Below are 24,259 nucleotides of genomic sequence, written 5' to 3'. Positions count from 1 at the left end.
CCCATGTTCTTTTCTTCTACAGAGATCTCCCCATTCATCAGACAGGACCCTTCCTTTCCAGACAAGCTGCTTCCTGTGACCGCCAACATAACCACCCTGCCCTTCAACACGGTGCTATCCCGCCCCCCGCCCCAGATCCTGGTGGCCCGCCCGCCCGCCCCCACCCTTAACCCCCCGGCCCCACCCAGCCTGACAGCCCTGGCCATAGACAACCAGCTGGAGGCCTTCCTGGAAGGCACGCTGAAGGGGGAGACTGAGCCCCGGACACTGAGGTTGATGGAAGAGCTGCACAGTCAGCTGCTGGAGCACTCCCCCCACTCCCCCATGGACACGGACACCACCGGGTTCAACAATGTCAGTGCACCCCCCTCCAGCTACCACCTGGACCACACCAACCTGGACAACATGGAGTGGCTGGACCTGACCATGCCTGGGCCGACGGGGGGGCTCAACCCACTGGGCCTTCCCCCGTCTGGGGTCTTCTCCTCTGACTTCCTGGATACCCATGACCTGCAGCTACACTGGGACTAAGGGGCGTCAATGTGACCCCCCCCCCCCCCCCCCCCAAAACAGGCCTATTCAGACAGAGGGCTGTCAGGGAGAGACACACACATACTGATAAGTGAGACGGAGCACACTCCTTCTCCAGTGGAGGTGGGGGAGGAGAGTGCAGTGCTGCTGGCCTTGAGTCCCTGTGGGCAGTTCTGTGCAGGGCTACAGCAGCACTGCTGTTGGATCTCACTGCTCTGAGCAGCTCAGAGTGCTAGAGGCATGGACCCTCCTTCCTCATTGGGTATACAGTACAGCTGTTTCCCTCTGAGGTATCGTCCCTCATAACAGCCACTCATTCTAAGGAAGGCTAAGCACCCGCTGGGCTGTGGTATAGATCAATGGTATGAACAGGTTGATCTCCCCCTGTGGTCTCTTTCAGAAGAGGACCTGGTCTGACGAAGGGTGGTCTCTTCTGAAATGGCGTTACAGTAGATAGGCTCAGGATGAGAACTCGCTAGTGGAAACAGATGTTGACCCAGGTGTTACGGAGAATTTCACACCTGGTTCTGACTGCGCCAGTGGCATGGCTACTGACTGACTTTCATGATAAATTTGACAGACAGCGCAGAGAGATTGTATATATTATAAGCCTATGTCTACAGTAGCAGTAGTCTGTCTGCTCTGCTGCATACATCACTAAGGCAGCTGTATTACAGTCCTGTGTATGTATGTTTGTATATGACCTATTGGAATGTGGTATTAGCTTAGCATTATGGCTTTGAAATAACTGCCTTTGTTTTACTCAGTGCCCCCATGCGATTCCCATCACAGGAGGGAATTGGACACATGCTAAAAGACTGCACATATTGCATTATGCCTTATAAGACCATTTGCCAAATATCTTGCTATTTTCAAGGTGTTGCTTTCACTTAGTTCAACTAAAGACTTTCCAAAGAGTACACAGAGTGATGACTGATTGTGCTGTCACTAAAATGAAGCAGGAGACTACTTAAAGTAAAGTGTTAACAGTAAGCAGCCTTATATCATGTAAGATTTTTAAAAAAAGTGAGTGCATGAAACCCACATTTAGTATCATTGGTTGACAATACGAGAGCTGTCGGCCTGAGAACTCTTGAATTCATCCGAATTAGAAGTTGAGAGGCGTCACATTTTTAGCAGCTGTTGTTCTTACTCCATTCTTATGTGGGGGAGAGTAGGGCCAATGTGAGTTTGTTTACCAAACTGCAACGTGCTTTGCCTTAGTGTCCATGGGGTCACAATAGGCGGCAGAGCACCCTACAACACTGCTGTAGCTTGCCAGGCCCATGCCTATGTCCTTTATATTATCGACAAAAGAGCCTTTGAAAATGTTCTCTCTCTCAACCCTATTGTCAAGTCTGGAGTGGATTTATCCCAATGTACAGATCAGCTGAATCTTGCTTGTTTATGTGTGACGTGCAGTGCACATGAGCTAGAGATGGTGTGTAGAGCTGGTGTCTGTGTGTGCACTGCACATCTGTGTTGCATATCGCTTTTGCTTGTTTTGACTCTAGGAACTGGCAGAAATATAGCCAGTAAATTCCCCTCAGCATTTCAATGGATCTCTTCAATACACCATCTGACCTTAGTTGGCTGACATAACGAGAACAGACAAGTTGACATCATTCAGTTTGACAAGCCAGGGAGTTACAGTGAATCAGCAGAGGTGTTTCAAGGCTGTCTTGTGCTTTTGTGATCAGCTTAGCAATATATGTGGCTATAGTCCTGCAAGTTCAAATGTAAGCATAGTAATTGTATCCTTTTGTTGTAGTAGGCCTAATGTGTCTCTATTCATGAAGCCTCAGTCCAGCGGATTATGTAGGGTCGGGATTCAAGTCACTCACATCACATCAAGAGGCAACCTTTCAAAACACATTTCAAAACAAAGCAGTGGGTGATCCATATGTACCATTACCACCAACAGATGGGTATTACTGATGTAATAGCCTTGGTTTCCACTCCTCTCTCCCAGTTGAAGTCTTCTTTTAGGTCAAAATCCTACATGATTATTGCAATTGTACACATGTAGTTAAAAATGACATTACAGTGACATATACTGGCCAAAGATAAAATGTGAAAGCATTTGAAGTGCTGAAACCGACGGTTGAAATGGGTTAAGGCAGAGGAGTTTACAGACGGGTTGACTTCACAAAAGTTGGCAGTCTTCTTGTTCAAGCAGTCTGAGCTACGCAACGGATAACTGCATTTAGAAACACAAACCTTTCAGCAATTTAGTAGAGCCCCCCAAAAATGGAAGAAGCTTTAAAACACTATTCAGCATGATAAGGTTTGAAGCACCAACGACAGCATAAGCATTCTTTAGAAATACATTGCAGACAGTGCTAAAGAAATGTAATTTCAACGGTTTTAATCAATTATAGCCTACCTGTCTGTCCCCTACCAAAGAAAATGAAAGGTCCAATGCAGCCATTTTTTTAAAATCTCAATATCAAATCATTTCTGAGTAACAATTAAGTACCTTACTGTGATTTGTTTTCACTTAAAATTATCAAAAAGAAACTAAAACCGCTTCTTAGCAAAGACCAATTTCTCTAGCAATAATTTTGCTATGACTGTCTGGGAGTGGTCTGAGTAGGGAGGGGAAAAGGGAAAACTAGCTGATATTGGCAGAGAGGTTTGGAACTCTTTCTTATTGGTCTATTAACTAATTTACCGCCTGGCAAACCAAAACTCCATCCCACGTAAACAGGCTGAAATTTCAGGCGGCCTTTTTAAACAGCTCTAAAGACTAAAATGCATTATCATAATTTTCACAATTTCACAGTATTATTCCAACCTCATAGTGCTGAAACATACACTGAGTGTACAAAACACCTCTTTCCAGGTGAATCCAGGTGAAAACTATGATCTCTTATTGATGTCACCTGTTAAATCCACTTCAATCAGTGTAGATGAAGGGGAGGAGACAGGTTAAAGAAGGATTTTTTTAACCTTGAGACATGGATTGTGTATGTGCACTATTCAGAGGGTGAATGGGCAAGACAAAAGATTTAAGTGCCTTTGAACAAGGTATGGTAGTAGGTGCCAGGCACACCGGTTTGAGTATGTCAATAACTGCAATGCTGCTGGGTTTTTCACACTCAACAGTTTCCTGTGTGTATCAAGAATGGTCCACCACCCAAAGAACGCTTCAACACCATGTAGTCCATGTGCCGATGAATTGAGGCTGTTCTGGGGGAAAGGGGGAGTGCAACTCAATGTTAGGAAGCTGTTCCTAATGTTTTGTATATAACACAGGAAAATCTAAATGTTTTTGAATGCACTGGGCCTTTAAGAGCCTCAATGTCACACATTTCTGTTAGAAAAACAAAGCAGTTTACACTGTGAGTGGATAAAAATGGGTAGCTAATCAAAAAAACATTGCCTGCTCCTGATAGGTCTTTGTGCACAACTTTGTTTTTGTCTGAGCATCAGTGCCCCATTGATCATGTGTCCAAACTAAAGAAAGGGAGAATGAGCTGGAATCAGAAGTCATTTTATTTGTACTATACTAGTATAGCCCCTTCCCTTGCAATGGTGTATTGATACATAGTTAGTATGCCATACATTTTGCACATTGTGTATATATTGTGTCATGCATTTCATTTTATTTTTTACAAACGTAGCACATGAGCTCTTTTCGTACATTTTATACAAACGTAGCACTTCCAAGCTCTTTTGTATTAAGATTGTTTGGTGTATACAGTATGCGTACTACTGTATACCCATAATGTGTATATATAGCCTTTTTGTGTCAATAAAAATGGTCATGTACATTGTGTGTGTGAAAATCATTCAGTTGTGTTTAGTAAACAAAACAACCCTATCATGTGACTTTTTGTTTACCAAGGAGTTCCTAACACAGCCACCACTAGGCTTGGATAAGTCACATGCAGCTTTAGAGTTCACAGACCTCGAAACACTATATAGGCTTTTTGCAGGTCAATCAAAAATAAAACAAATTAACATTTTAATGCAGTTTCTCTAATAAATTGCATCGATGAAGACATTTTATTCCAAGAACAATGCAATACATACTAACTTAAAATGTACAGGATACAGCCACAGTTCTCACAGTATGACTACATCATCATCATCATCATCATCATCACAGGAGTGGTGGGAGTGACACTGACCACAGTACAGTTGTTGGGAATTTAGGATCACTTCTCACTCAGCAGAACATGTTTCACAATGGCCTGGCTCCATTCAACATTCATTGTTCATTTCCTCCTCATCCACTGCTGTCCTGTGCCTGCATGATGGGACCGGGTGTCTACTGAACCCCAAACGGGTCACCTCAGATTCATGGTAGATGCCTCATCACAAGAGGAGATGTCCAAGCCCAGTCTGAGACCTGTTTATTAGCCTCTGTGTACATGTGGGCTCTTACGTCAGAGCTTTTTGATGGTGATTATTGGACTTCGACACTTAGGACATCTATGCGTGACATCTTTGAAGTTATCAATGCAGAAAGGGATGAGGCAGCAGCCAGCCACACAGCTGAATGAGAATAGACCAGAAAAGATAGTGTCAAACTTTGCATTCCATCAGGTGATGTGATTATCAGATATGACACTAGCCCAAAGGCACTGGCTTTTGTTCCAAACTGAAATTTGCATAGTACTGCAGGAAACAAACATCTGGAATGCAGTCTCCAAAAAGCACCTGTTGGCACCTCTACTTAATAGACCTAAACAGTGTTTCTATTCTTTGTTAACAGAAATATCCTACTCCCTCCAACTCTAGATGAAGCATAGAGTTGAAGACACCTCATTGTCGACCTCCTGTCCATTCAAAGATGGCAGACAATTGGTAGTAGCACAGCAGTAAGACAGTGCAGGTCAACTCACCCAAGTACAGACATTGTGACACAGACCAGACAGGCCACATTGCCTACTGAAGTGACAATCTCTGTGGTGATGAACTGTCGACACTGTGGGCACTGGGTCTGAGATGAGCAGGGAGGAAGTTTCTGGATGTCCAGGATCACCTCCGGAGCTATGGAGGGAGTGTAGTTGTGACCATATGACATCACTCATCTATAGGACTAGCCTCTGATCTAAGCAGGCCAGGAAAATAATTGTAGCAAAATGGGGGTACAGCTTGAAATAACCTGTACCCCCAAATGAACAAGTTCACACCTCATTTGACTCTCAGTCCAAGTGACTCACCTTGTATAGAGGGTGGAGCTTCAACAAAGACAACAGAGGGGTCAGGGAGAACAGACACGCCCCCCTGACTGATGATGCACTCTGCAAAGGACATTAAAGGGAGACAATCATGATCAGAATGTGAGTATTAAGAGAGTGCTGTGTGAGAACACTATCACCATAACGGAGGTAGAGTAGACACACCTTTTCTTTGGTCCTTGGAATGGAGAATGTTATCTTGCCTTTCCTGCAGCTCTCTCTTCTTCTCAGACAGCTCCTGCAGTTCCTTATCAAGGCATTGAATCTCAGTCTGCTGCTTGGAGCCCTCTGCTGGACAAAGAGAGGTAATACATGTCTCGGAGAGAGTCAAGTGACAGAACACATCAGCCCTGCTGGGTCATAGCTCGAGGCCACATCACACAGTACATCCATGCCTGCCATGTGCATTTACTCAATAATAGTGTTTCTAGACGGTGAATTTCCTCTTTACCTGTGCTATTGCGGTTGGAGCGGTTCCTGAACTCCTGCAGGATGGTCAGCATGTTCCTGCGGTCGATCAGTTGCTGCCTCCTGAATGACAGTTGGTTCATCTCCATGGAGATCCTATCCAGCTCCCTGTGCTCAGAATAGCCAGACATCCTGGGAGCTGAAAAGAACCACCAGCATAAGACATCACAAAGGTGGAACATTTCAACTACCACCAGTCAATGCCACCAATCAAGTAGTCCGGTCTGAAACACATGCCAGTCGCCCAGAGCCTTGAACTATATAGTGTTAGGCCAACAATTCCATTTCTTCAGATGATTGGGTCATGAAGTTAGATACATTCAGTTCAATTCGATCTATTCCTGTGATACAACACTTGGATGATAAGCCAAAAGAAGACACTGCACTAACTTTATGTATCAATGTAAGCATCAACCTTGCACATCTACAAATACTTCATACCGAGACAAACTAATGTAAGAAGATCACGTTCTGTTTGTACAAGTCAGATAGATTGATGTGACCCAACATCACTAAAAACCAAGATTTCAAAGTATATTTCACATTTTCTCTTATCCATCTTAGCTGCTGCAAATTAAATGATTACTGTAATGAGACAATATAGATTTTTACCTGGTTTCACTGGTTGCTCCCAGATTGTGCTGTGGGAAATGTGATGCTCTTCTATGTACTCCAGGAAATAGTGAAATATTTTGCTTGTTTTCAGCAAGGACTACCTACAGGAGATATTTACATATTGTGGTTCTACTCTCACTGTTAGACCAGGTGACACACCCAGGTCTGGTTAAATGATTTAACGCCAGATAAAATTCTAAAACATTTTCACTGTAATTAGGTGATATTTCAGGGGCGTTTGGTTGCACTGTAGCCTTTATTCATATTTGAAGTGGCACAATTCTACTGTACAAGATGACAAGAGAATATGTGCAAACAATAAAACATTGAGACCGTACGAAACATTCCACACAATCATATCTACAACATGTAAAAACGTTTGAGATGTCAATTGAAAAACCTTTTCGACATCAACTGAATCATGTCAGTGTATGAATATAGTTGCTGTACATCTCCAGGTTGAAACATAGAGGTCTGAAGCAACAGGGACTGTGCAGGCAACTCACAGAGTAGGCAGGACTCCACACGGTAGTGAGATCTGAAGTTAGAAGCACATAGAGCAGCGTTATTCATTATTCAACTCAATGTATTATCAATAATATTATAGACATAAAATATATATTTAAAAGGGTTGCCAGTGTTATACTCCCATGGGGAGTGCAAGAAATACAAATATTGAGTTTTTTCAAAATTAGTATTATCTTATTATAATGGAAAATGCAGGCACATAAGACAGTGGTATTTTCCAATAGCTTTTCTCTCGTTCACACGGCCATAAAAGTGTATTAGTTACAGTCATCATTATAATGGCACCACTTTGCCTGTGAACATCTTTCAGATGAGATCATAGTTCAGAAGACTACTGTACCTCCGTTTCACTTCTTCCTCAGTCTCTTCATGAAAGTCACCTCATCTCTGTTTCTGATCCCATAACTGACAAGAAAACAATACAAGAAATGTTGTTTTCAGTTAACAAAAGCATTATGCAATATACTCCATAATCACAATGGTGTTTGAATGAAACTTACTCCTTTAGTTTCATTTTGTCATCATCAAGCTTCTCTCCTTGAAATACAAGATGAAAGGTTCTCCATACGTATCTCCTGCACAAGAAAAGCAAAACTGTGTGTGTGTGTTGTGGGGACAAGAACTTCCCACAAGAATAGTAAATGAACAAAAATGTTACCAACTGGGGACATTTTGTTAGTACCCAGAAGGCCAAATGCTAATTCTAGGGGGTTAAGGGTTAAGGTTAGAATTAGTGTTGGGAGCTAGGGTTTGTTTTAGGATTAAGGTTTTCGGGTTAATTTTAGGATTAGGGTAAGGTTTAGGGAAAATAGGATTTTGAATGGGACTGAATTGTGTGTCCCCACAAGGTTAGTGTGTGTGTGTGTGTGTGTGTGTGTGTGTGTGTGTGTGTGTGTGTGTGTGTGTGTGTGTGTGTGTGTGTGTGTGTGTGTGTGTGTGTGTGTGTGTGTTACCAGCTGACGTGCTTTACCCCACCCACCCGTTGCTGTTTCAGCTCCATGAACCTCTGGATGGCTTTCTTCAAATCCAGAACCATAGCATTCTGCACCACCACTATGGCTGATCAACACACATTGGAATTTCACTTACACACACACATTAGTGTCATTAATTTGACCTGCTCAAATAGAACAAAAATAAGGTATTCTACTAAGAAACATTAGTCAGAAACTCACGCATTACTTCGCCATCCGCTTTGCATACACGGACAGTCATGGCCTGGCCATACTCCAGGGCAACCTGGGAATTCACCTCCTCCAGAGTCACCTGCAGGAGAGTGACAGACAGTAGTGAGACATTGGTTAGGCTGGAGGACTTTACATCATCAAATAGATACATTTCACCAGTATGGATTAGGTCACCAACCTGAATGGGAAGGTCACAGAGTAGAGGGTCCTGTACAAGGCGAGCCAGTCCTTCTTCAAAGATGTCCAAGAATTCAGAGTGAGGCAATGCTTCTTCATCCTCCTCATCTTCCTCTTCAACCTCCTCTGGTTGTTCATCCTCCACTTGGTTCATCTTTCCCTCTGCCTGTCCTAACTCCTCTTCCTTTACAGACAGTCCCTCATCCAGGTGAAGGGACTGGGTCTCCTCCCCCATCATTTACACTGTGAATAGGAGTTTGTAGCTAAAGTTGCTGACCAGTTTATGTTAGCTAGCTAGCTAGCTATTTCATGTAAGATTAGCTAGCTAGATAAACTAACAGATTTCCACACCTCATACTCTATTGATCAACGTGTACAGTAAAATATATATTACGTGATTACTAAAACATACATAAATTGTAGCATACAAATAAAGTATATTTGGTTAAGTCTGAATCTCTGCAATCCATGCTAAAACATTTCGCGACCGGCATGTACGTCACCAACAACATACCGGAGTCAAACTAGCCCGAGTGGAGGTTCTGAGTAGTACCGATTTGGGATACTGCTATTTCTATCATCATTGTTCAAATTTTAGGGCTCTTTTTCTAATATAATACAATATAGTTAACTTTAAGTATAAATTATAATTATTTTAAGAAAGAACCATAAAGAAAGAGCAAATGTTGTTTCTTACCGAACCTTTTTAGATGTAACAACGTTTCACACGAGTGTGGAGGTCAACAACGTTGTCATTATTTATATCATTTAGCTAAATGATTGAAGTAGATGTATAAACTTAGCTACATTGTGAGATCGGTTCTGACCAATTTAGTCAAAAGAATATGCTTCTGTTTTGTCCAACATGTGGGAATGTGTTGATTGTAGAGGAAGGACAGAAGTGCTATCGATTCGCCTGCAACACATGTCCGTACGTGCATAACATTACTAGGAAGGTAAAACTAACTTTTACTTAATTCCTAGACTTATTGTCAAGTAACTGATGTCTGTCATGTGTTCTCTCTTACAATGTGTCATTTTAAAACGTATTGACACATTAACATGTCCATCTTCCCATAGGTAAACAACAGGAAGTATCCCAAACTGAAAGAGGTTGATGATGTGCTTGGTGGAGCTGCAGCCTGGGAAAATGTGGATTCCACGCCAGGTAAATTACCAAATCACCTGCATAATTTAGCTAACATTTCAATCATTCTGTGGTCATCCACGCCTAAAATGATAGAACACTGGCTGGATTGTAGCCCAAAGGCTGGCAGATGGCATAGCTGGATTAGATTTGCCCAGCCTCCTGTGTCCACCACCAGACCTATAGAGGACAGGTGGTCATAATGGCCAATATTCACTGTTACTTATAGCCAGGTATGTATTTACTCTAACCCTCATGTTTGTGTTCTTTAGAAAAATGTCCCAAGTGTGAGCACCCCCGAGCATTCTTCATGCAGATTCAGACAAGATCTGCAGATGAACCAATGACAACGTTCTACAAATGCTGCAATTATGAGTGTGGACATCGCTGGAGAGACTAAACTGGCGTTCAATTGGATCTCTACCTGAGATCACTAGTTGAGTCAGCTAACCTGGTTTTATAGTGTATGTTCTGTAACCAAATCTTTTGTTGTCATGCCAGACAGCTTTGGCATAACAGTGAATAAATAAACAGGAGTTTGCTAATAGCACAAATAGACTGGACCACAGGGCTACTAGTTGACCACACCATTGGCGCTGAGCGTGTTGGGGGAAAAGTAGCAAGAGTTGATGTAATATACACTTCTACCAAATATGCTTTATACACAAGAGTATGTCCTTGCTTTATTTAGCATTGTGATTAGTTAACTTCTCTTTGTTGTTTCCTATTACATTCAGAAGTCAATTGCACTTCCAATTTATAGCTGAAGATACATCATTTGTGTTTGAGTAGTTGCCAAATCTCCTAGATTTGTTTTACATACTATAAAAAATACTTTGTGTTTTTGGAATGAAAGAGTATGACTATCTGACGAATTACTAATAACATAAAATCATAAATACTGGTTTGTTTTGTTAAAATAACTGCACTGTATGCAACAGTAATGACCCAACTCATCATTTAGATGTACATTAGACAATTCTTTATTTTTTTGAGGGGGCAACAGACCAAACTAGCTACCAACAACAAAGGCATTCATTGTGTTCAAAGTTAAATACGATCCTTAAACTCTGCTTTTACTACATGTTCTTACACAGCTTCAAGCCACTTCACACTGCATGTAGAATATTCAAGAGAGTACAAAGTTAAGAGACCAGCCTGGGAAACGTATCCATAAGAATGCATGTACATGCAGACATACTCCACCTGCCGTCAGTGTTTACTGTATATAAGCATGCTGGTTATTGGTAGTATTGAGAGGAGATCCTACAGATGAGACTCAAATGAAGCAGACAAAAGATCTTGCATATCATGTGCTTGTGTGCTTGGTGCATACCATGTGCTTGGACTGGATCGAAGACGTTAATATGAAGCAGGTGATAACATCACTTGAATCTGCATTCGAGATTACATTATTTCAGCCAAGACTTGGTGACGAACTTGCTTTTGTACACCTGTATCTCTATGGCATATCAGACTAACATGCATCAGAGCAATAGTGATCAAACCTAGACAAGGAACACTAAGGAGAAAGAGCAGATTGTGGCTTTGAGACCTTAACTTTGCTTGAACAGATAATGTAGCATGTTTATGCACAGAAATGCTAAATATGAAAGAATGTATTTGAGATGAGGTTGAATGTGAAGGACATTCTGTTTATCATTAAAGAAGTATGGAACACATCAAAAAAGGTAGTAAAACACTGACGAGGGAAAAACCCTGGATGCACTCTACTTTAATTATTCCCCCTGAACATCAGCTGACAGACATAACAAGTGAAGGGATAATCTGTTTTGGATTGGGCAGGACAGAGTAGTGTGTGGGCCAGCAGCACAGGTTGACACACATTGGCCTCGTGACACAGACTGGACATATGGCCTGAGAGAGGATGAGTGCACAAAATTACAGTGATATCATGCAGAGCGCTTCATCATTCTAATGTGCCCCTACAGCAGAGCGGATTGGACTCTGCCAGCCAGGTCGGCTTAGCTCCGTTCCCTTCCTATATGGAAAAATACAAGGAAACCTGTTTTTGCAGCGTGGACTGATAGATCAACTAGAAAATCTCGGCCTCTGACATGTGCATGGTTATGGTGCTCGGTGACTGCATGGATGTTGAAGCTCAATGTAGCCCTGCATCAGTGACAGGATTATGAGTAAAGATCAGGTTCACTCAGACACTTCATTTGACACCAAGCCACATGTAAATTATCCTTAATATGACATATAGTCCAAGTTGTTGACAGAAGTCTTACAAAACTAGCTAGTCTCATTACCAGTTGGGTCTTAATGGTAATGAAGCTTGGCAAGCAAGGCTATAAAGTATCTAACTGAATAACAGTCCAAACCGCTTAAATAAATAAAAACTACAATAAAGTTACGGCAATTATGGTTTTATGAATGTATGAAATTTCACATTGGAACTTGTGCATTCGCAATACCATTATATTAGCACACATTTGCTTCATTATCAAAATTGAATACATTAATATGGACATGACTGGCATTATTGTGTAACATCTCTAGCAAAAATCACTGGACATCAAGTGACTTCGCAATACCATTATATTAGCACACATTTGCTTCATTATCAAAATTGTATACATTAATATGGACATGACTGGCATTATTGTGTAACATCTCTAGCAAAAATCACTGGACATCAAGTGACTTCGCAATACCATTATATTAGCACACATTTGCTTCATTATCAAAATTGTATACATTAATATGGACATGACTGGCATTATTGTGTAACATCTCTAGCAAAAATCACTGGACATCAAGTGACTTCGCAATACCATTATATTAGCACACATTTGCTTCATTATCAAAATTGTATACATTAATATGGACATGACTGGCATTATTGTGTAACATCTCTAGCAAAAATCACTGGACATCAAGTGACTTCGCAATACCATTATATTAGCACACATTTGCTTCATTATCAAAATTGTATACATTAATATGGACATGACTAGCATTATTGTGTAACATCTCTAGCAAAAATCACTGGACATCAAGTGACTTCGCAATACCATTATATTAGCACACATTTGCTTCATTATCAAAATTGTATACATTAATATGGACATGACGGCATTATTGTGTAACATCTCTAGCAAAAATCACTGGACATCAAGTGACTATCTAAAGCACATAGAGGATTAAAAAAAATAAAGACAGTAACACATACTTCTCTCACTTAAGTGAGAAAAACAAAATAAATTAACTCAGTCTTACCAACTCGAGTTTGTCCTAACAAATCTGATACATGGTTATTTCCTTGTAACATTTGAAATGGATATACATTAAGGTTGTAGGACAAACAGGGTGATTAGAACATAAACATAGAGTAGGTCTCAGACATGGACGTAACCTTCATTGTCTTCAATATTAACATGTTAAATTACATTAAATAATTATAAAAACAACAAAATACTGACCCTGCAATTGCTGATGATTTTGATTAAAGTGACAAATGTTTACAGCTTTCCCAAAGTGTGACCTTTCTCTACCCCTCAAGTTTGCTCCATAAAATGTCAAATTCCAAGCCTTCCCGTAACCAAATACGTTTTTAAAAAGTATGCAAGATGTACCATGTCTGCAACTCATCTTTTCTCAATTGTTATAGGTTTCTGTTTTTAGATAAGGTTCAGTCCTGTGTGACATGTCTATCTAGCACTCATCTAAATGCCTGTACATAGCTAGGTAAGTGAGTCTGGACAATATAAATAGCAGAGGTGGCTGGTGGGAGGAGCTATAGGAGGACAGGCTCATTGTAATGGCTGGAATGGAATCAGTGGAATAGTACCAAACAAATCGAACACATGAACAACGTGTTGGACTCCGTTCCATGGATTCCATTCCAGCCATTACAATGAGCCTGTCCTCTTACAGCTCCTCCCACCAGCCTCCTATGATATACAGTAAGTATAGTGAGTGTGAACAAGTGCTTTAGAAAGTGAGGGTAAAGTTAGTAGGGCTAAATGAAGCACGACACACTGAGTAAATGTTGGAGAAAGAACATAGGCTGCAACTACAACCATAACGAGTTGTGAGTTAATGTGTGCATAATATATATATATATACACACACACACACACGTGTCTGTCTGTTGGTGGTTAGCAAATACGCTTGTATGTGTAGATGTAGCCCTTGCAGTTGGGGCAGGTGTGTATCACATCCTTGAGATCATCGATCAGACAGGGAATCAAGCAGCAGCCCAGATCACACCTGTGGTAGAGGAGAGAGAGAGAAAAAAAAATTAGGAAACAAACCACCAGAGAACACAGACCAAAATCAATAGTCTTATTATAGCTAACAACCCGCTGCTCTACTTCATTTCATTCTGTGGTGTTTGGCCTGAAATCAAATATTTCCTGCCATCGTATATTATTCTGTGTTTATACCATGGCATTGTTGAATACTCGTTTCTGATTGGCTTGAAGGTCATTCTAGAGCGTGCATTATTTCCTTATGACGAAAGGTAGAATTCAATGGCTACTTCATTCTTATATGTTCTATGCTTGAGCTGCTTTTGAAAGCAAAAGTTTCATTTAAAACATTATTGGCATTGTTGCATTTGATTTTCATAACAGCAAACAGGACTGATGGTTTGGTTAGCTATACTAGCAAGTCTGTTTGGTTACCGAGGCAACTACTCTCACTACAGTGTCTTCAGAAAGTATTCACACCCCTTGACTTTTTCTAGATTTTGTTGTGTTACAGCCTGAACTTAAATTGGATTCAATTGAGATTGTGTCATCACTGGCCTACACACAATACCCCATAATGTCAAAGTGGAATTCTGTTTTTAGAATTTTTTACAAATGAACAGATCGTACCCCAATTTTCGGCTAAAATGACATACCCAAATCTAATTGCCTGTAGCTCAGGACCTGAAGCAAGGATATGCATATTCTTGATACCATTTGAAAGGAAACACTTTTTTGCTGTGATAAGTGTTTTGTTGTTGTGCACTCAAACAATAGCATGGCTTTTTTTTTTTTTTACTGTAATAGCTACTGTAAATTGGGCAGTGCAGTTAGCTTAAATTCTTGTTAAGATTTCTGCCCATATAAGACATGTCTATGTCCTGGAAAGTTGGCTGTTACTTACGTCATTCTAGTCACATTAGCAAAAACCGTCCCGGTTTAGGGACACCAATCCCGTAGAGGTTTTAATTTAAATGAAAAGTTGAGTCAATAAATACTCAACCCCTTTGTCATGGCAAGACTAAATAAGTTCAAGAGTAAAATGTCTCTTAACAAGTCACATAAAAAGTTGCATGGACTCACTGTGTGCAACTGTTTAACATGATTTTTGAATGACTACCTCATTTTTTTGTACCCCCCACACAGTGGTGACTCGTCATTCAGGGCAGGTGGAGCAGAGCTGCTTTGACCCCCACATTTTTAGGGAGGTGCCTGTTTTTCCTGTTATTTTGGCATTAATGCATATCAGTTTGCAAACAATGTAAAAATATATATATAATTGAGTTAATAAAGCCACATACAAATATGATCTCTTTTTTTTGCTTTCTTGAGTAAGGCAGCTCAAAATGTAGGTGTTTCAGTCTAGCTCAGTGCTTTCTGTAGTGGTTAGGCAAGCCAGCGCAAAATACGATGCGTAGGGGTTGGTAATGTTCTCTAGTTGCACCATGGTTGGCTCAGTGTTCTGTCACTCATGGGGACACTACGTCACTGCCAAATCTAAGGGTAGAGCTCAAAAATGTAAGCCTCTTGGGTGTTGTCATAGAGTTACATCAGAAGTGCCCATCCAAGATGGCTCAAGGTCATTGGCCACAGATAAAATGACATCAAATCACGTTATATCTACAGTAGCTTTGATTGGACTGATCATGTTAGCATCATACTTTTCAAAATCTTTGCTAGTAATCATCATCATGAATCAAGTCGACGATCTACTTGCAAATCCTTTTCAATCCTTGTCATTTGAAGAGAAATAATAGATAAAACGTATCGGTGCTCATCAGCCATTGGACATTACACAACAAGTTCGAAATCGCAAATTCAACAATGACTGGTTTGGAAGGAATCAGTGGCTAACTGCACGTATTGCAATGCAATCACTAGCCTGCTATTCAGTGGAATGGCTATGTGGTCCCAAGTCTGGGTTTAAGGGTCTCATTTCCAAGCTTAAAATTATAAACATTCAACATTGGCCATGCTGTCAATCCAACATGATTTCTGCCACGCTCAAAACAACTTAACTTGGAACTGGGAAATCTGACTTCAGTGAGTTCAAGACAACTAGGAACTCTGGGGAAAAAAACGAGCTCCGGCTGTGGAAATCAGTTTTAAATGGTCATCGAACTCGGAATTGTAAGTCAGGAACTCGGGCCTCTTTCTAGAACTACGACCTGAAGATCACTGACGTAATCATGATTCGACCTAGTTTTCTTACCAAATTCCCAGTTGTCTTGAAGCAACATAAATCCAGAGAATGCCAGACTTTGATGACAAAATTTTCCCACAAAGGACTGCTGCGCCACCTTCCTGTTCAAGTGAGCACAGCACAGCACAACAAGGTGAGTCCACAAATGTCTTGTATGCTGCTGCATAAATTATGTAATATGCCAGGGAGATTTGTATACAGTAGCTAAGAAAGTAATACTAAGTGTATGTTGTGTAGAAAGCTTGTGTAGTAGCCCATGTGCCTATTTCACCTACTGCTCTGACTTTGTGGTGCACATGTAGACTATAACCTGTTTTAGAGAAATGTAATCATTGAATATTGTAAGACCTTTCATTGTCTGCTTATGTGCCCTTTATTTATCCTACGGTTCTGACTTGGTGTACAGAGAGAACACTGTAAGAACGGCCCATGTTCTGAATTCTGCCGCTGTACATTTCAAAAGTGCTGAACAAATAGTTATATTGACTACGTCTGTCCTAGTTCGCTCATTGTCTTAATCGAAATTACGGCTTGTCTCTTATCCGCTTATCGTCCCCTTATGCCATAGTTTGTACATCTCAATTGTCAGTAGAAACCACATTTGTTTAAGCAAGTCAGCCATAACAGCTATGTTTTTTTAAAGGCAGTAAATGAGGCTGAATGAGCTGTTTCTCTGCCAGACAAGGCTCTGCTGAAAACCAGGTGTAGCAGTGGTAAGGTGTTGGGATTGCTGTTGGGACTGTGCTGTTAGGACAGCTTTATGTAGGCCCTAACGGTTTGTGGACACCATTTGTCACCGTTATAGTGCAATTAATTTATTGTTTAGTATTGTGACTTTGCTGGCTTGCACCCCTCCCTCCCCCACAAATTTGACCCACCAAGATTTACATGCTAAAATCGTGACTGCCCACACATACAGATAATTGTATGGTCCCTCAGTCGAGCAGTGAATTTCAAACACAGGTTCAACCACAAAGACCAGGGAGGTTTTCCAATGCCTCTCAAAGAAGGGCACCTATTGGTAGATGGGTAAATTAAAAAAAGCAGACATTAAATATTCCTTTGAGCATGGTGAAGTTATTAATTACACGTTGGATGGTGTATCAATACACCCAGTCAATATAAAGATAAGGGCGTCCTTCCTAACTCAATTGCCGGAGAGGAAGGAAACCGCTCAGGGATTTCACCATGAAGCGAAAGTTGACATTAAAACAGTTACAGAGTTTAATGGCTATGAGGATGGAGTAACTACAATGTTGTTGCTCCACAATACTGACCTAACTGACACAGTGAAAAAGAGGAAGCCTGTACAGAATAAAAATATTCCAAAACATGCATACTGTTTGCAACAAGGCACTAAAGTAATACTGCAAAAATGTGGCAAAACAATTAACACTTTGTGTTCAAGAAAAAAAGTTACCGAGTACCACTCTCCATATTTTCAAGCATAGTGGTGGCTCCATCATGTTATGGGTATTCTTGTAGTCATTAAGGACTAGGGAGTTCCAGGATAAAAATAAACAGAATGGAGCTAAGCACTGGCAAAATCCTAGAGGAAAACCTGGTTCAGTTTGCTTTCCACCAGACAGTGTGAGACAAAAATGGTGGTCACGCAAAGATCAACAACCAATTTGACAGAGTTTGAAGAATTTAGAAAATAATAAAAATGGGAAAATGTTGCACAATCCAGGTGTGGAAAGCTCCTCGAGACTTACCCAGAAAGACTCACAGCTGTAATCGCTGCTTCTACAAGGTATCGACTCAGTGGTGTGATTACTCATGTAAATTAAATATTTCTGTATTTCATTTTTAATAAATTTGCTAACATTTCTAAAAACATGTTTTCACTTTGTCATTATGGGGCATTATGTGTAGATGGGTGAGAATAAAAAAATAACACATTTAATACATTTTGAATTCAGGCTGTAACAAAATATTGAATAAGTCAAGGGGTATAAATACTTTCTGAAGGCACTGTATCTAGTAAACTTGTTAGCTATTTCAGTGGATGTTGAACACATTTCTACCTGCAAATGAACACATTTCTAGCAGCAAATGTGTTCAATTATAGCCATGGTGTGAAAGAGATAATCAACTCGGGGCTTTATGCGTTCTCTGGAAAATAATGTAACTAACATGTTGTGGAACACACCGTCCACGTCATTTATTATTTTCCATAGAACGCTTAGACACTCGTTGGTTATCCCTTACATAACCTCTTTACAATGTAGTACACCAATTCTTCCTCTTACCCAACAAAGAAGCAGAAGAGGCAGAAGACAGCGTTCATGAGGCCCACGCTGTGGTTGATGCGGGTGATGATGGGCTGCTGGCAGTGGTGACACACAGTCTGTACGGGTGCTGTCTGGAATATCTCCCCCTGTAGCACGGTCACTGTGGTAGCTGTCCCAGGGGGTGCCAGCACCGTGTGAGCCGTCTGACCTGCCACAGGCCCAAATTGAACGGGCCCCGGGCCAAACTGCCCCGGGCCAAACTGCCCTGGCCCAAAGTGACCTGGCCCAAAGTGACCTGGTGGAGGGTAGAAGCCACCTGTAGGGTAAAAACACAAGGAGGTATGTACTGTTTATGTTCTGTATATAGGTGCTATGCCAAACGACATGGGTATGCATTTAGAGTCACCCATCTTATTTCATTCCCTCTGTAGACCCGTATATGCCTACCATATGGTATGGGCATGGCCCCATCTCCTGGGACGTGTGGTGGCAAGAAGCCTGGCTGTAGCGTGGCCTCGTAGGGCGGAGGGCCATAGTCTGGAGGCAGGGGGTGCCCCTGAGGAGGACCTGTCGTTACAGGGGCCACCGAGCCTGGGAGAGAAAACACAGACAAACAAGTAGGATTTATTAGTGAGCTTTCACAGCAATGATTGATTGAAGAAACATGACTTATGTTGGGCTTAAATCAAGTAAGGCATTGGCCCATTATTGAGAACATGCATCATCATCTGTTACTGAGGCCAGAATAGCCACACTAGTTCATAGCTTTACAATTCTCAAGGATTTATTACGCAGTTTGTAACAAATACACTTTATTGATCACATTCCTTTGGCTGGTCGAAACAGCATTTTGTTGTAAGGAAACCTGGGGTGGAGCGGGAGCCCAGACAAAGAAAGATTTGTTCACAGACTTTCAAGGTTTCCCTGGTGATGTTTCTCTAGGCGTTTCTCTAACCAGCCACACAAGAGCTGATATAGGAGGCATTTAGAGGCAATTATGCAAATTCACACCAGTTTCCCTACAGCTAGTCAGCTACAGTGCAAATACTAAATCAGCAGCCCAGTCAAAGAAACCAGATGGTATTTTGAAGTTCACAGGTATGCCTTTGCGTGGTTCCTACCCTGGACTTCTGTCCATTCGTAAAATAGTCTTTTAAAATGTGTCCCTTTTTGTAATCTTGTCCCAAACTAAATGTTTTTTCCCTCCACATCATACACAATAAGCGACAGTTATAGAATAATTGTACCCGGAACGGCTGGCTGTCCATTCTTCTCCTCGATAAGAGGGGCGCTGGGACCTCCAGGGTAGGGAGGAGGGGGGTCGCTGGACATGCTGGCTGGACCTTTGGATGGGGGGGGCCTGGGGTAGAAGCTCCACTCACCACTGGCCTTGGACTCACTCAGCCACTCTGTGAGAAGGACACACACACAGGCTTATCAGTTCACTGACCCACACACTGCAACATGATACAGCAGCTGTCTCGCACTTCAGCTACTGATGCATTCAAATAAATTAACTTATCTGACATTTTGTTTCAGTATTGACTCGTCTTGGTAGAGCCTAGATCTTTTCAATCAAGTGAATTGGTATGATAAATATGATGGATGCAGACAACATTCAACAGTATTGCTGGATAACGCTGGGTTTAGGCTAGGGCTAGGCTACTGCCTCTGAGGCCTCCAGAATATTACATTTGCAGGGATTTAAGACAAAAACAAATGGCAACTGCTTTCAATCCACCCTTTACCTAAATGTGTGTTCGATGATAAACATTAGTCATGTTTATTATCCTAACACACTTACGACAGCAAACATTAGGGAGTTTAGCAATGAGTTGGCAGTCTGACATTAAAACAGAAATGACCTCTTAAAGCCACCAATATTTACAGAAAAACAGAACCTATGGCAGCAGGGTGAAGAGAAGGGACATTAGTCATGATTACCTGCTGATGACAGTGGGGAGTTTCCACCTACAGAGCCTGCTCTTCTGTCAGGTCCAACAGCCTATGAGAAAAAGGGAGAAAAAAAAGATGACACAAGTTTCGTGCAGGTGGTCCTATTTGGAAATTGTAATTGCTACTTTCTCAGGCGAATGAAAAACCCTAACAGTATGCAGCCATTAACAAGTGCTAGGTTAATTGTAGACAACTTGCTTCTCTCAAACATTGGTGCAATACCATTTAGTCTCTAAGATACTAAACACACTCATGCCCATTAATCACAGTCGACTGCATCATGGCATTTCTATGGCTTCAATTCATTCACCTGACAACACAAACGCTTACCCACGATAATCTCAGTAGCCTTTAAATAAAACAAGCACATTGCCACAAAAATGGAGCAGCAAAGCCGTCTGGTGTAACCAACTTAGCCTATGTCAATGAGAAATGTAACTCTATACTCCTCCTTACTACAATTCACTTCAGCATAAAGGAGATTGACTGGCCAAATGACACAGGAGGAGCTGACATTATTGGAACAGTTAAGAACTAGATATCAAAATGTATTTGTCACATGCACCGAATACAACAGGTGTAGATCTTACTGTGAAATGCTTACTTACAAGCCCTTAACCAACAATGCAGTTTAAAGAAAATACACAAAAAAAAAAGATAGAATAACTAATAATTAAATAATGAAAGAGCCGCAGTAAATAACAATAGCGGGGCTATATACAGGGGGTACCGGTACAGAGTCAATGTGCAAAGGCAATGCAAATAGTCTGGGTAGCCATTTGATTAGCTGTTCAGAAGTTTCTTCCTCTGACACCTCCAGGTATAGAGGTCCGGGATGGCAGGAAGTTTGGCCCTGGTGATGTACTGGGCCGTACGCACTACCCTCTGTAGTGCCTTGCGGTTGGAGGCCAAGCAGTTGTCATACCAGGCAATGATGCAACCTGTCAGGATGCTTTCGATGGTGCATCTGTAAAACCTTTTGAGGATCTGAGGACCCATGCCAAATCTTTTCATTCTCCTGAGGGGGAATAGATTTTGTTGTGCCCTCTTCACGACTGTCTTGGTGTGCTTGGACCGTGTTAGTTTGTTGGTGATGTGGACCCCAAGGAACTTGAAGCTCTCAATCTGCTCCAAAACAGCCCCATCGATGAGAATAGGGGCGTGCTCGGTCCTCCTTTTCCTGTAGTCCACAATCATCTCCTTTGTCTTGATCATTTTGAGGAAGAGGTTGTTGTCCTTGCACCACACAGCCAGGTCTCTGACCTCCTCCCTATAGGCTGCCTCCTCGTTGTCGGTGATCAGACCTACCACTGTTGTGTCATCAGCAAACTTAAATTATGGTATTGGAGTAGTGCCTGGCCGTGCAGTCATGAGTGAACAGGAAGTACAGGAGGGGACTGAGCACGCACCCCTGAGGGGCCCCAGTGTTGAGGATCAGCGTGGCGGATGTGTTGTTACCTACCCTTACCACCTAGGGGCGGCCCATCAGGAAGTCCAGGATCCAGTCGCAGAGGGAAGTGTTTAGTCCCAGGGTCCTTAGCTTAGTGATGAGCTTTGAGGGCACTATGGTGTTGAACGCTGAGCTGTAGTCAATGAATAGCATTCTCACATTGGTGTTCCTTTTGTTCAGGTGTGAAAGGGCAGTGTGGTGTGCAATAGAGATTGCATCATCTGTGGATCTGTTGGGGTGGTATGCAAATTGGAGTGGGTCTAGGGTTTCTGGGATAATAGTGTTGATGTGATCCATGACCAGCCTTTCAAAGCATTTTATGGCTACAGACGTGAGTGCTACAGGTCGGTAGTCATTTAGGCAGGGACTATGGTGGTCTGCTTGAAACATGTTGGTATTACAGACTCATATGTCATCTCAGCAATGCAGCACAATTAACTTGGCTTCAGATTAGCCTAACACTTTCCCTAACAGACTCTACAACAACGTAAACCTCACCTGACTACTACACGTGTCTGAAAAACTATGCCACCAGCTGTCCAGACCTGCCATCCATACTTCGGCCTACTAGGCTTCACTTTCCCAGGTCAGCTGACCAGGCCTGTGAGAGATCACCATGCATGTCAGGGCGTCTCTAATTTGAACATAAAATGATTAAGAGGCTGGCCCACCTGCTCCAAAACAAACAGTCAGAATGCCTGACAGTGGAATAAAAATAAGCCTGTCAAATGACTGGGTAATCGAAGGCAGAGGAGAGCTATCCAACCAGTCAGTGAGTGTGATGTGAAGACTGATTAAGCTGGGGAAATGACAGGAACATCCAGGGTATGATAGAAATAAAAATGTAGAAATGCATGTCATCTAAATGTAGGCCACAATTCTATAAGAGCAAGGCTAAGTTAATACCCGTATTTTGCGCAAGGCAAGCCAAATGAGCCTTACTTTACAGTTTAATCAAACAGAGCAAGCATTTAGGTCTCATATATTAGAACAGCATCAGAAATTCAGAATCAGAGTACAGAACACTTAGGTTTAAGGGACATCCAGAGACGCGCTTCAGTCATGCACTTCATTATGTCTGGATGAGTTTGATTTGATCACAAACAGTTGAAACAGGCCTTCATTTCTTATAACATTACACTGAATTCCAACAAAGTAATTAAGGATCAATGATGGTGATGTTACAAAAAAAGTGCCATTGCCAATTTATGGTTAAGTAGAATATGAATGAGCCATCATCATTTTCAATAATTTACCTTCAAAAAAAGTCCAACTACACTATTTTGTCATGTGGAACTGAATCGGGGGGTGACATACAACAAAACCAGCATAGTTCTCTCTAGTGAGAGGCAACTTTCTAGAACGCTTCATCCATCCTTTTCCTGAATCCTCTTGCTACAGTAACGTTATTTACATAGTTGATCAGCTCAACCCACCAGACAACCCACTTTACGTAATGTAACTAACTATCTACACATCGACACAGTTTATATCAAACATAAATTGCTAGCTTAACTTGCTAGCTCGTCGTTACTGCATTTAGGACTTGTTGACGTGAGAGAAGCCTCGATTTGACTGGATGTTTACATCATCTAGCTAGCGTTATAAAACGGTCTGCCTAGTTAGTATAGTTGCTACTGTAGCTAGTTACGCATCTAACTAGATCTTATTTTTCATAAGTGAAAATTGAACACATTTCAAAAGAACAGTCAAGTAACATGTAACGTTAGCTAGCTCACATTGAGTAACAGTTTAAAACTAAACGGAGAATAACGTTAGTTAGCTACGTTAGCTACCTGATAGCCTCTCAAATATCGTTTCCTAGTTATCGCTACACGGGATTTACCTGATGTGTTGTCTCTTCCACACAATTGGAATTAGGTGATGACGATAGCTATATCCCAAGCCTGTTCGTAGGGAAGTCAAATGATGGCAACCGTTAGCTAGTCTGTTTATCATGAATCTACTCAACGTCCGCCTCTTGTGGTGCTTTCAAGACAACTGGGAACTCAGCAAAAAAACGAGGTCAAATCACGACGTCGGTGAGCTTCAGGTCGGAAAGTCGGAGCTCTTGATAGATGCAGCGTTCAAAACTCGGAAAGAAATCAGTTCAATTCAAATGGGCTTTATTGGCATGGAAAACATGTTTACATTGCCAAAGCAAATGAAATAGTACTTACAATGTTGTTTGTGCTCCACTGGTTGCCCTTTTCACATGGCAACGGGCCACAAATCTCGCTGCTTTGATTGCACACCGCTGTATTTCGCCTAACAGATATGGGAGTTTATCAATGCTTGATTTGTTTTCAAATTATTTGTGGTTCTGTGTGAAATATGTATCTAATGTGGTC

The 24,259-nt window shown here is 41.5% G+C and overlaps 5 protein-coding genes across 12 annotated transcripts in view; 2 read left to right on the top strand and 3 right to left on the bottom strand.

Annotated features, from left to right (window-relative positions):
- The window catches only part of LOC106607362 (myocardin-related transcription factor B), a 45,151-nt gene extending 40,846 nt beyond the window's left edge, over positions 1 to 4,305 (top strand). For all 4 annotated transcript variants that reach the window (XM_014204264.3, XM_082976591.1, XM_014204266.3 and 1 more), the window contains one exon: positions 23 to 4,305. In XM_014204264.3, coding sequence (XP_014059739.2) covers positions 23 to 531 — 509 coding nt within the window. In that variant the 3' untranslated portion in view covers positions 532 to 4,305. The remainder of the gene's footprint in view (positions 1 to 22) is intronic.
- A 188-nt stretch (positions 4,306 to 4,493) lies between these two features.
- LOC145850180 (uncharacterized) lies at positions 4,494 to 6,922 on the bottom strand. 2 transcript variants are annotated; one of them, XM_082976594.1, is made up of 6 exons: positions 6,804 to 6,922; positions 6,175 to 6,330; positions 5,889 to 6,014; positions 5,706 to 5,786; positions 5,385 to 5,532; positions 4,494 to 5,034 (listed from the first exon to the last, which is right to left on the bottom strand). In XM_082976594.1, the coding sequence occupies exons 2-6, from the start codon at positions 6,320 to 6,322 to the stop codon at positions 4,926 to 4,928; spliced, it is 612 nt and encodes a 203-aa protein (XP_082832720.1). In that variant the 5' UTR covers positions 6,323 to 6,330; positions 6,804 to 6,922; the 3' UTR covers positions 4,494 to 4,925. The 2 variants fall into 2 exon arrangements, with proteins under 2 accessions (XP_082832720.1, XP_082832719.1); XM_082976593.1 differs by having other exon boundaries at positions 5,889 to 6,011; positions 6,175 to 6,906.
- Positions 6,923 to 7,043: 121 nt separating this feature from the next.
- On the bottom strand, positions 7,044 to 9,220 carry cp033 (U11/U12 small nuclear ribonucleoprotein 25 kDa protein). Of its 3 annotated transcripts, XM_014203978.3 has the most exons (7): positions 9,111 to 9,215; positions 8,700 to 8,941; positions 8,510 to 8,600; positions 8,288 to 8,393; positions 7,835 to 7,909; positions 7,675 to 7,739; positions 7,044 to 7,344 (listed from the first exon to the last, which is right to left on the bottom strand). In XM_014203978.3, exons 2-6 carry the CDS (start codon positions 8,934 to 8,936, stop codon positions 7,682 to 7,684), a joined length of 567 nt encoding a protein of 188 aa, XP_014059453.1. In that variant the 5' UTR covers positions 8,937 to 8,941; positions 9,111 to 9,215; the 3' UTR covers positions 7,044 to 7,344; positions 7,675 to 7,681.
- Positions 9,221 to 9,386: 166 nt separating this feature from the next.
- On the top strand, positions 9,387 to 11,270 carry LOC106607366 (DNA-directed RNA polymerase III subunit RPC10). The gene is made up of 3 exons (XM_014204275.3): positions 9,387 to 9,654; positions 9,779 to 9,866; positions 10,118 to 11,270. Exons 1-3 carry the CDS (start codon positions 9,544 to 9,546, stop codon positions 10,243 to 10,245), a joined length of 327 nt encoding a protein of 108 aa, XP_014059750.1. The 5' UTR covers positions 9,387 to 9,543; the 3' UTR covers positions 10,246 to 11,270.
- A 952-nt stretch (positions 11,271 to 12,222) lies between these two features.
- Positions 12,223 to 24,002, bottom strand: LOC106607364 (cell death-inducing p53-target protein 1). Of its 2 annotated transcripts, XM_045720519.2 has the most exons (7): positions 23,755 to 24,002; positions 20,447 to 20,507; positions 19,750 to 19,911; positions 18,950 to 19,093; positions 18,521 to 18,818; positions 16,278 to 16,369; positions 12,223 to 14,084 (listed from the first exon to the last, which is right to left on the bottom strand). In XM_045720519.2, the coding sequence occupies exons 3-7, from the start codon at positions 19,832 to 19,834 to the stop codon at positions 14,062 to 14,064; spliced, it is 642 nt and encodes a 213-aa protein (XP_045576475.1). In that variant the 5' UTR covers positions 19,835 to 19,911; positions 20,447 to 20,507; positions 23,755 to 24,002; the 3' UTR covers positions 12,223 to 14,061. The 2 variants fall into 2 exon arrangements, with proteins under 2 accessions (XP_045576475.1, XP_014059747.2); XM_014204272.3 differs by lacking the exon at positions 16,278 to 16,369 and having other exon boundaries at positions 23,755 to 23,987.
- Positions 24,003 to 24,259: the final 257 nt, after the last annotated feature.

The sequence above is a fragment of the Salmo salar genome, chromosome 06 (genome assembly GCF_965601325.2).
Source record: "Salmo salar chromosome 06, fSalSal1, whole genome shotgun sequence".
Classification (NCBI taxonomy): domain Eukaryota; kingdom Metazoa; phylum Chordata; class Actinopteri; order Salmoniformes; family Salmonidae; genus Salmo; species Salmo salar.
The sequence above is the reverse complement of the archived record's forward strand: the minus strand, read 5'-3'. Positions and strand labels throughout refer to the sequence as shown.